At 49.1% G+C, this 12,256-nt stretch overlaps 1 protein-coding gene across 1 annotated transcript in view; it reads left to right on the top strand.

Moving 5' to 3' along the window:
* Positions 1–12,256, top strand: part of LOC311106632 (frizzled-3-like) — a gene marked incomplete at both ends in the record, with an annotated part of 37,824 nt that overhangs the window by 19,471 nt on the left and 6,097 nt on the right. Inside the window, 4 exons of the mRNA XM_084149023.1 lie at positions 374–570; positions 879–1,341; positions 4,213–4,512; positions 6,875–7,126. Of these exons, the coding sequence (XP_084005149.1) occupies positions 374–570; positions 879–1,341; positions 4,213–4,512; positions 6,875–7,126 (1,212 nt within the window). The remainder of the gene's footprint in view (positions 1–373; positions 571–878; positions 1,342–4,212; positions 4,513–6,874; positions 7,127–12,256) is intronic.

Below are 12,256 nucleotides of genomic sequence, written 5' to 3' on the forward strand. Positions count from 1 at the left end.
TTGAAAAACCATCCCATGGCTTTCTCCAAATATCCCGGTATATGGTATATATGGTATACCGCCCAAGTATGCAAAGCTCTTAGAGACTTACCCAGAAAGACTCACAGCTGTAATTGCTGCCAAAGGTGATTCTAACATTGACTCAGGGGGTTGAATACTTATGTAATCAAGATATATATATATATATATATATATATATATATATATATATATATTTTTACAAATGTTAGAATTCTTCTTCCACTTTGACATTACAGAGTACTTTGTGTAGATCGTTGACAAAAAATGACAATTAAATCCATTTTAATCTCCCACACACAAAACACAGCATTGCTATACACTTCCTGACAGCCGTGTGTTTTCCCCTCCGCAGCCCTTCCATCCAATGGTGAACCTGCAGTGTTCCTCAGAGCTGAGGATGTTCCTGTGTGCCCTCTATGCTCCGGTGTGTACTGAGTACGGACGCATGACGCTGCCCTGCCGACGGCTGTGCCAGAGAGCCAAGGGAGACTGCTACAAACTCATGGACATATTCGGAGTCACCTGGCCAGAAGAGATGGACTGTAACAGGTTAGTAGTCTACTGTACTCTAGGGTACAGTTTTACACAGTGTACCTTTACACATCTGAGGCAAATACAATTTTTGTATCATCCTTTTACCACTAATTTCTCAGAAAATACTTGCTAATTTCTGTACCATAACATCAATAAGAATGACATGGCAAAATGTTAATTAAACAATAGTAACACATAATTTCCTAGCAAATACAACGTAAAATCTGAGGAAACTGTCCCGTAAAATAAAGGTTTAGCTTTGTGTCTTTCTCTAAGGTAAATATAATGTGTCTAACATAAGCTGTTTCCTCTCCGTACACCAGGTTCCCAGACTGTGACGAGCCATACCCCCGTCCTGTAGACCTGCTCTCCAGCGCAGACTCCACTGAGTCGCCTATCTCCGTCCAGCGCGACTATGGCTTCTGGTGCCCCCGTGAGCTCAAGATCGACCCCGACCTGGGCTACACCTTCCTGGGCATGAGGGATTGCTCACCCCCCTGCCCCAACATGTACTTCCAGCGGGACGAGCTGGTGTTCGCCCGCTACTTTATTGGCGTGGTGTCCATCGTCTGTCTCTCGGCAACACTCTTCACCTTCCTCACCTTCCTCATCGACGTGTCCAGGTTCCGCTACCCGGAGCGGCCAATCATCTTCTACGCCGTGTGCTACATGATGGTGTCGCTGGTATTCTTCCTGGGCTTCCTACTGGAGGACCGGGTGGCGTGCAACGCGGCGAGCCCCGGCCGCTTCCGGGCGCACACCGTCACCCAGGGCTCCCACAACAAGGTGAACATCCGTTGTCTTAGTGATTGATTAATTAATAACTGATTGATTGAATTAGTTTCAATTTTCTCTTTGACATTTAGGGCTATTGTAAATAAAAAAAATACAATTATATGTTTGATATTCTTTATGTTCTTGGATTTTCAAAGTCTTCTGTCTAATCTAAACATCATTCTCTTCTCATTTTCCCCTCCTCCCTCTCCATCCCTCCTCCCTCTCCATCCCTCCCCATCCTTCTCTCTCTCCATCCCTTCTCCTTCTCCATCCTCCTCCCCCTCCATCCCTTCTTCCTCTCCATGCTCCTCCCTCTCCATCCTTCTCTCTCTCCATCCCTTCTCCTTCTCCATCCTCCTCCCTCTCCATCCCTTCTCCCTCTCCATCCTTCTCCCTCTCCATGCTCCTCCCTCTCCATGCTCCTCCCTCTCCATCCCTCCTCCCTCTCCATCCTTCTCCCTCTCCATCCCTCCTCACTCTCCATCACTCCTCCCTCTCCATCCTTCTACCTCTCCATCCCTCCTCCCTCTCCATCCTTCTCCCTCTCCATCCCTCCTCCCTCTCCATCCTTCCTCCCCCTCCATCCCTCTTCCCTCTCCATCCCTTCTCCCTCTCCATCCTTCTCCCTCTCAAACCCTCCTCCCTCTCCATCCTTCTCCCTCTCCAACCCTCCTCCCTCTCCATCTCTCCATCCCTCCTCCCTCTCCTCTCCATCCCTCCTCCCTCTCCATCCTTCTCCCTCTCCATCCCTCCTCACTCTCCATCCCTCCTCCCTCTCGATCCTTCTCCCTTTCCATCCCTCCTCCCTCCTCCCTCTCCATCCCTCCTCCCTCTCCATCCTTCTCCCTCTCCATCCCTTCTCCCCCTCCATCCCTCCTCCCTCCCCATCCCTCCTCCCTCTCCATCCCTCCCCCTCCATCCCTCCTCCCTCCCCATCCCTCTCCCTCTCCATCCTCCTCCCCCTCCATCCCTCCTCCCTCTCCATCTCTCCTCCCTCTCCATCCCTTCTCCCTCTCCAACCCTCCTCCCTCTCCATCCCTTCTCCCTCTCCATCCTTCTCCCTCTCCATCCCTCCTCCCTCTCCATCCCTCCACCCTCTCATCCCTCCTCCCTCTCCATACCTTCTCCCTCTCCATCCCTCTCCCACTCCATCCTCCTCCCCCTCCATCCATCCTCCCTCTCCATCTCTCCGTCCCTCCTCCCTCTCCATCCCTCCTCCCTCTCCATCCCTCCTCCCTCTCATCCCTCCACCCTCTCCATACCTTCCTCCCTCTCCATCCCTCCTCCCTCTCCATCCCTTCTCCCTCTCCATCCTTCTTCCCTCTCCATCCCTCCTCACTCTCCATCCTTCTCCCTCTCCAACCCTCCTCCCTCTCCATCCTTCTCCCTCTCCAACCCTCCTCCCTCTCCATCCTTCTCCCTCTCCAACCCTCCTCCCTCTCCATCTCTCCATCCCTCCTCCCTCTCCTCTCCATCCCTCCTCCCTCTCCATCCCTCCTCACTCTCCATCCCTCCTCCCTCTCGATCCTTCTCCCTTTCCATCCCTCCTCCCTCCTCCCTCTCCATCCCTCCTCCCTCTCCATCCCTCCTCCCTCCCCATCCCTCCTCCCTCTCCATCCCTCTTCCTCTCCATCCTCCTCCCCCTCCATCCCTCCTCCCTCCCCATCCTCCTCCCCCTCCATCCCTCCTCCCTCCCCATCCTCCTCCCCCTCCATCCCTTCTCCCTCTCCATCCTCCTCCCTCTCCATCCCTCCTCCCTCTCCATCCCTCCACCCTCTCATCCCTCCTCCCTCTCCATACCTTCTCCCTCTCCATCCTTTCTCCCTCTCCATCCCTCCTCCCTCTCCATCGCTCCTCCCTCTCCATCCTTTCTCCCCCTCCATCCCTCCTCCCCCTCCATCCTCTCCCCATCCCTCCTCCCTCTCCATCATTCTCCCTCTCAATCCCTTCTCCATCACTCCATCCCTCCTCCCTCTCCATCCCTTCTCCCTCTCCATCCCTCCTCCCTCTCCATCCCTCCTCCCTCTCCATCCTCCTCCATCCCTCTCCATCCCTTCTCCCTCTCCATCCCTTCTCCCTCTCCATCCCTCCTCACTCTCCATCACCACCTCCCTCTCCATCCCTTCTCCATCTCCATCCCTCTCCATCCCTTCTCCCTCTCCATCCCTCCTCCCCCTCCATCCCTCCTCCCTCTCCCCATCCCTCCTCCCTCTCAATCCCTCCTCCCTCTCAATCCCTCCTCCCTCTCAATCCCTTCTCCCTTCTCCCTCTCCATCCCTCCTCCCTCTCATCCCTCCTCCCCGTCCATCCCTCCCTCTCCCCATCCCTCCTCCCTCTCAATTCCTCCTCCCCCTCCATCCCTCTCCCTCTCCATCCCGCCTCCCTCTCCATTCTCCTCCCCCTCCATCCCTCTCCCTCTCCATCCCTCCTCCCTTACCATCCCTTCTCCCTCCCCATCCCTCCTCCCTCTCCATCCCTTCTCCTCCTCCCCCTCCATCCCTCCTCCCCCTCCATTACTCCTCCCTCTCCATCCTTCTCCCCCTCCATCCCTTCTCCCCCTCCATCCCTCCTCCCCCTCCATTACTCCTCCCTCTCCATCCTTCTCCCCCTCCATCCCTCCTCCCTCTCCACCCCTTCTCCATCCCTCCTCCCTCTCCATCTCTTTTACCTCTCCATCCCTCCTCCCCCTCTATCGCTCTCCCTCTCATCCCTCCTCCCTCTCCATCCCTTCTCCCTCTCCATCCTTTCTCCCTCTCCCTCCTCCTCCCTCCCTCCCCTCCCTCTTCCCTCCTCCTCTCCCCCTCTCCTTCCTTCCTCCCTCCCATCTCCCTCTTCCCTCCTCTCCCCCTCCCCTTCATCTTCCCCTCCCCCTCCTTCAAGGCGTGCACGTTGCTCTTTATGGCGCTCTACTTCTTCACCATGGCAGGCAGTGTGTGGTGGGTCATCCTCACCCTCACCTGGTTCCTGGCTGCCGTGCCTAAGTGGGGCAGCGAGGCCATAGAGAAGAAGGCCCTGCTCTTCCATGCCTGTGCCTGGGGCCTGCCCGGCTGTCTCACCGTCACTCTACTAGCAATGAACAAGATAGAAGGGGATAGTGTCAGCGGGGTGTGTTTCGTGGGGCTGTATGACCGCACGGCGCTGAGATGGTTCCTGCTGGCTCCCCTGGGTCTGGATGTATTGGTGAGTGGGCTGGAATGAGTCAGAGGAAGTAGGTGTGAGTCACAATTGGCAGACTATTCCCTATACAGTGGGGAAAAAAAGTATTTAGTCAGCCACTAATTGTGCAAGTTCTCTCACTTAAAAAGATGAGAGAGGCCTGTAATTTTCATCATAGGTACACGTCAACTATGACAGACAAATTGAGAAAAAAAAATCCAGAAAATCACATTGTAGGATTTTTAATGAATTTATTTGCAAATTATGGTGGAAAATAAGTATTTGGTCACCTACAAACAAGCAAGATTTCTGGCTCTCACAGACCTCTAACTTCTTCTTTAAGAGGCTCCTCTGTCCTCCACTTGTTACCTGTATTAATGGCACCTGTTTGAACTTGTTATCAGTATAAAAGACACCTGTCCACAACCTCAAACAGTCACACTCCAAACTCCACTATGGCCAAGACCAAAGAGCTGTCAAAGGACACCAGAAACAAAATTGTAGACCTGCACCAGGCTGGGAAGACTGAATCTGCAATAGGTAAGCAGCTTGGTTTGAAGAAATCAACTGTGGGAGCAATTATTAGGAAATGGAAGACATACAAGACCACTGATAATCTCCCTCGATCTGGGGCTCCACGCAAGATCTCACCCCGTGGGGTCAAAATGATCACAAGAACGGTGAGCAAAAATCCCAGAACCACACGGGGGGACCTAGTGAATGACCTGCAGAGAGCTGGGACCAAAGTAACAAAGCCTACCATCAGTAACACACTACGCCGCCAGGGACTCAAATCCTGCAGTGCCAGACGTGTCCCCCTGCTTAAGCCAGTACATGTCCAGGCCCGTCTGAAGTTTGCTAGAGTGCATTTGGATGATCCAGAAGAGGATTGGGAGAATGTCATATGGTCAGATGAAACCAAAATATAACTTTTTGGTAAAAACTAAACTCGTCGTGTTTGGAGGACAAAGAATGCTGAGTTGCATCCAAAGAACACCATACCTACTGTGAAGCATGGGGGTGGAAACATCATGCTTTGGGGCTGTTTTTCTGCAAAGGGACCAGGACGACTGATCCGTGTAAAGGAAAGAATGAATGGGGCCATGTATCGTGAGATTTTGAGTGAAAACCTCCTTCCATCAGCAAGGGCATTGAAGATGAAACGTGGCTGGGTCTTTCAGCATGACAATGATCCCAAACACACCGCCCGGGCAACGAAGGAGTGGCTTCGTAAGAAGCATTTCAATGTCCTGGAGTGGCCTAGCCAGTCTCCAGATCTCAACCCCATAGAAAATCTTTGGAGGGAGTTGAAAGTCCGTGTTGCCCAGCGACAGCCCCAAAACATCACTGCTCTAGAGGAGATCTGCATGGAGGAATGGGCCAAAATACCAGCAACAGTGTGTGAAAACCTTGTGAAGACTTACAGAAAACGTTTGACCTGTGTCATTGCCAACAAAGGGTGTATAACAAAGTATTGAGAAACTTTTGTTATTGACCAAATACTTATTTTCCACCATAATTTGCAAATAAATTCATAAAAAATCCTACAATGTGATTTTCTGGATTTCTTTTCTCAGTTTGTCTGTCATAGTTGACGTGTACCTATGATGAAAATTACAGGCCTCTCTCATCTTTTTAAGTGGGAGAACTTGCACAATTGGTGGCTGACTAAATACTTTTTCCCCCCACTGTATAGGCAAGAGGGTGGCATTTGGGACACAGGCTAGGTGATTCATGTGTGCACAAGGTTTACGTTTGCACATGCACAAAGTTCAGTAAACATGTTGACACTGTTTGTGTCTGCTCCTTTGATTATACCACAGACCTACACATCTCAACATTCATTAAAAAGTGGATCTGGGCCTCCCGAGTGGCGCAGCAGTCTAAGGCAATGCATTGCAGTGCTTGAGGCGTCACTACAGACGCATCGCTGTGCTTGAGGTGTCACTACAGACCCGGGTTCGATTCCAGGCTGTGTCACAGCTGGCTGTGACCGGGAGACCCATGAGGCGGCGCACAATTGGCCCAGCGTCGTCCGGGTTAGGGGAGGGTTTGGCCGGCCGGGATTTCCTTGTCCCATCACGTTCTAGTGACTCCTTGTGGTGGGCCGGGTGCCTGCAAGCTGACTTTGGTTGCCAGCTGTTTCCTCATTGGTGCAGCTGGCGTCCGGGTTAAGCGAGCAGTGCGGCTTGGAAGGGTCATGTTTCGGAGGACGCATGGCTCTCGACCTTCGCCTCTCCCGAGTCCGTAGGGGAGTTGCAGCGATTGGATAAGACTGTATCTACCAATTTGGGGAGTAAAAAGTAAATAAAACCATATTTACTTCCTGGTCTTTCTTATATAATCTTTTGTCTATTCCTTCAATATCAACTCTGTCTGATTCTAGGTGGGCGTGGCGTTACTGTTAGCGGGAATCCTTGCATTAAACCGAGTGCGTATGGAGCTCCCTCTGGCGAAGGATAACCAGGACAAGCTGGTGAAGTTTATGATCCGTATTGGGGTGTTCTCTGTGCTCTACCTGGTCCCTCTGTTGACGGTCATAGCCTGCTACCTGTATGAGAACAGCTATAGGACTGTCTGGGAGACTACCTGGGTGCAGGAGCGCTGCAGAGAGTACCACATCCCCTGTCCATACCAGGTGAGATCCAGACCACTACACCACATCCCCTGTCTATACCAGGTGAGATCCATACCACTACACCACATCCCCTGTCCATACCAGTTGAGATCCACACCACTACACCACATCCCCTGTCTATACCAGGTGAGATCCAGACCACTACACCACATCCCCTGTCCATACCAGGTGAGATCCAGACCACTACACCACATCCCCTGTCTATACCAGGTGAGATCCATACCACTACACCACATCCCCTGTCCATACCAGGTGAGATCCATACCACTACACCACATCCCATGTCCATACCAGGTGAGATCCAGACCACTACACCACATTCCCTGTACATACCAGGTGAGATCCACACCACTACACCACATCCCCTGTCCATACCAGGTGAGATCCATACCACTACACCACATCCCATGTCCATACCAGGTGAGATCCAGACCACTACACCACATTCCCTGTACATACCAGGTGAGATCCACACCACTACACCACGTCCCGTGTCCATACCAGGTGAGATCCACACCACTACATCACATCCCCTGTCCATACCAGGTGAGATCCATACCACTACAGCACATCCCCTGTCCATACCAGGTGAGAATTTGCCTAATTACAAGAAACAAATACTCTGTTGCTGGGCAAATATGCATCTTATATAAACACATTTGATTAACTCTCTAAGTTCTAGTCTACTAATAGTCATACATTATTAGTTTAACTGAGGGTGTGACATTTTAGTCATATCTTACTCACACATTTCTTTATCAATAATACCATGTTCCGAGCACGCAAATTGGAGCACGCATCAGTCAGAGTATGAGTCCAAATCAAAGTCTGCGAAACGTAGCACGGAGGGCACTTCTCGGATGCGTACTCCGCTTGTACACATTTCGAAGCATGCATCGATGAAAGCTTCAACAGAAAGTATGCACAGAAATATGACACAACCACGTAAAAACAACACAATATTTCTTGAAATCCATTTTTTGGGCTGAAGCAAGAGAAAATAAACTCAGACATCAGAATGAAATGTTGCCCATTCACATTTCATCTGTTGCCTGACTACAATACTGTATCTTGAAACGTGAATAAATTCATACTGTATTAATTTTGGCATGTTTACCTGCCTACAATACCCACTGTAGTGTGAGTAGAATGCAACCCCATAGTAAGTCAATAGGGCTAACTGGCTAGCCACGAATAATTAGTAGCCAGCTAGTCATGAAGAATTGACAGCTAGTCATCTACCTTGCAAAACATTTGTTTGGCTTGTCATTGATAATAGACAACAATCATTTGTTCACCTTTTCCACACTCACTTTACGGAATTCAAAATTACAATGCTTGTCTTTCATAATTTGGTCAGATATACTTGAATGTGTAGTGTCAGCAAGTTAATGTTACCTTATGCTAGTAGACAAGTAGGGTCATTGTCTATGCTGTTTTAGCTATGTTAACGTTATGTTAAAGTATGTTGCAAGCTAATGCATATACTGTAAACACGAGTCATCTCTTGCGAAAGTTATGTAGCTAAATAATACAAAACACAGATTAAAAGTTGCAATTGTTTTACTGATAATAATGCAATATGAAACAAAATCTACAAATTTGGCATATAACATTAGTTACAGGAAGGTGTTCCTAATGTTTTGTACACTCAGTGTATATCCCCATACTTTAACCACTATGCTACATTACACCTACTCTGACCACTATACCATATACCTGTCCGTACCAGGCAATACCAGATTATACACCTACTGTCACCGTTTATAGAAACTACAATCAACTGCACTCAAATATTCTTATAACCCCTACGTCAGTAGTTCTTAACCAGGGGGCCTAGGACCCGAGGGGCCTCAGTGAGCTTTCATGGGGTCCCACGAAAACACAGGAAATATCTATTTGAATTTTGATGCCAAATTCAAAACAGGAAAGAAAAACAACAGAGAATATATATCGGTCTCACACAGTAGTTGTATTCCCAACACACCTAGCTCCAGTACTCCAGGTCAAACAGACACAGGAGAGCTCTCAGGTTGGTTGTTTCTAATAGATGAAGCACTTCAGAGAAGCTTCTCTCTGCCTGGAGCTGTGGAACACATCCCCACTCATCTGGAGAAGCAGTTCATAATTCAAACACTTCCTCCTTGCTACTGTAGGTGTTTAGTGTGTGTGTGTGTGTGTGTGTGTGTGTGTGTGTGTACATTTGTAACAGTGTGTGCTGTTTTCACATGAGTGCACCTGCACTGCTCTTCTTGTTCTGTCCTCCTTTAAGAGGTTTTGTGTTAGAAGTTGTTGTGATGGATCAGATAGCAGGGTCTGTGTTAGTAGTTGTTGTGGTGGATCAGAAAGCAGGGTCTGTGTTAGTAGTTGTTGTGGTGGATCAGAAAGCAGGGTCTGTGTTAGTAGTTGTTGTGGTGGATCAGAAAGCAGGGTCTGTGTTAGTAGTTGCTGTGGTGGATCAGATAGAAGGGTCTGTGTTAGTAGTTGTTGTGGTGGATCAGAAAGCAGGGTCTGTGTTAGTAGTTGCTGTGGTGGATCAGATAGAAGGGTCTGTGTTAGTAGTTGTTGTGGTGGATCAGAAAGCAGGGTTTGTGTTAGTCTGCTGCTCACCTCACTCACAGGGGGACTCTGTCTTTCAGTGCTGTTAATTTGTCCAAACATCTCCAATACCACATTGATTGTGTGTATTCTCTTGCCTTTTAATTAGTGGTAAACTGGTTGGCACATAGGAGAGATTTGGTACTGAGATCTGCCCACAAACTGACCTAGTGGAACAGCTGTGTAGTGTGTGTCAAGTTTTAATGTCACATGCACAAGTACAGTGAAATGCGTTTCTTGCCAGCTCTAAATCCAACAATGCAGTAATCAATAACAATGTAATGCTAAAAATAACAAGGTAGAACAAAACGCGGCACTGTCATAGGATGCCACCTTTCCAACAAGTCAGTTCGTCAAATTTCTGCCCTGATAGAGCTGCCCCGGTCAACTGTAAGTGCTGTTATTGTTACGTGGAAACATCTAGGAGCAGCAATGGCTCATCCGCGAAGTGGTAGGCCACACAAGCTCACAGAACAGAGCCGCTGAAGCGCGTAGTGAAGGGAAATCTTAATGCTCCAGCATACAACGACATTCTAGACGATTCTGTGCTTCCAACATGTGGCAACATGTGGCACAACTTTTCCTGTTTCAGCATGACAATGCCCCCATGCACAAAGTGAGGTCCATACATAAATGGTTTGTCGAGATCGGTGTGGAAGAACTTGACTGGCCTGCACAGAGCCCTGACCTCAACCCCATCTAGCACCTTTGGGATGAATTGGAACGCCGACTGTGAGCCAGGCCTAATCGGCCAACATCAGTGCCCGACCTCACTAATGCTCTTGTGGCTGAATGGAAGCAAGTCCCCGCAGAAATGTTCCAACATCTAGTGGAAAGCCTTCACAGAAGAGTGGAGGCTGTTATAGCAGCAAAAGGGGGACCAACTCCATATTAATGCCCATGATTTTGGAATGAGATGTTCGACAAGCAGGTGTCCACATACTTTTGGTCATGTAGTGTATGTATAAGGGTAAGGTGACTAGGCATCATGATATATGTTGAACAGAGTAGCAGCAGCGTATATGAGGATTGTATGTGAGTGGGTGTGGGTGTGTGTAGAGTCAGTATAAATGTATGTGCATATAATGTGTGTGAGCAAATGATGGAGTGAGTGTCAGTGTGTGTAGAGTGTAGGGCCCTGTGAGTGTGCATAGAGACTGCAAAAATAAAATACAATACAAGGGTCAACTCAGATAGTCCGTATATTGTTAGTCATTTAGGTAGCTATTTAGCAGTCTTATTGCTTGGAGATAGAATCTGTTCAGGAGCCTGTTGGTGTCAGGCTTGATGCACCGGTACCGCTTGCCATGCGGAAGCAGAGAGAACAGTCAATGGCTTGGGTGGCTGGAGTCTTTAATGATTTTCCAGGCCTTCCTTTCACACCGCCTGATATATAGGTCCTGGTTGGCAGGGAGCTCGGCCCCAGTGATGTACTGGGCTGTCCACACCACCCTCTGTAGCGCCATACGATCGAGGGCGGTGCTATTGCCATACCAAGCGGTGATGCAGCCAGTCAATATGCTCTCAATGGTACAGCTGTATAACCTTTTGAGGATTTGAGGGCCCATGCCAAACCTTTTTAACCTTATAACCTTCTTCACGACTGTGCGTGTGTGTGTGGACCATTTTAAGTTCTTAGTGATTTGGACACCGAGAAACTTGAAGCTCTCGACCCACTCCACTGCAACCCCGTCAATGTGGATGGTGGCGTGATCGCCCCCGCGTTTCCTGTAGTCCACGATCAGCTCCTTGGTCTTACTGACGTTGATGGAGAGGTTGTTGTTCTGGCACCACACTGTGGGTCTAGGGTGTCTGGGAGGATGGAGTTGATGTGTGCCATAACCAGCCTCTCAAAGCGCTTCATGATTACAGATGTGAGTGCTACAGGGCGGTAGTCGTTGTGGCATGAAGCCTTAGAGTTCTTGGGAACAGGAATTATGGTGGTCATCTTAAAACATATGGGGATTACAGACTGGGACAAGGAGAGGTTGAAAATTACCGTGAATATGCCTGCCAGCTGTTCTGCGCATGCTCTAAGAACACGCCCTGGAATACCGCCGGGCCCCGCTTGTGCATCTGTTTGTGTGTGTGTGTATGTATGAATGTGTGTGTGTGTGTGTGGGGGGGGGAGATAGGGCAAAGGAAGTCAGTTGGGGCCTTAATCTGTCAGGCAAACACTATAGAGCAGTGAGTTCATCTCTCTCTCCCAGAGCTTCTGTTGCTGGGAGAAAAATGGGGCTGATAGAGGGACTCTGCTATGTTATATGCAGCTACAGTGCATTTGGAAAGTATTCAGACCCCTTTTGGTCATGTAGTGTATAGTGTTTTTTTTATTCTCGTAAAAGCAGTGTGTGTAGAAGTTCCACTAACCAGCGTAGTTTACATTTACATTTGAGTCATGTATGTATACTGATCAAAAATATAAACACAACATGCATACATGTAGGCCTGCTGACTGCCCTTCAGAACTGTTTGATGTGTAGAGGGAGGACTTTGCTTCCCCAGAGCACATAAAGAGCTATGGTTCAGCAG

The sequence above is a fragment of the Coregonus lavaretus genome, assembly GCF_964263955.1.
Source record: "Coregonus lavaretus genome assembly, chromosome: 31".
NCBI classification, from domain to species: Eukaryota; Metazoa; Chordata; class Actinopteri; order Salmoniformes; family Salmonidae; genus Coregonus; species Coregonus lavaretus.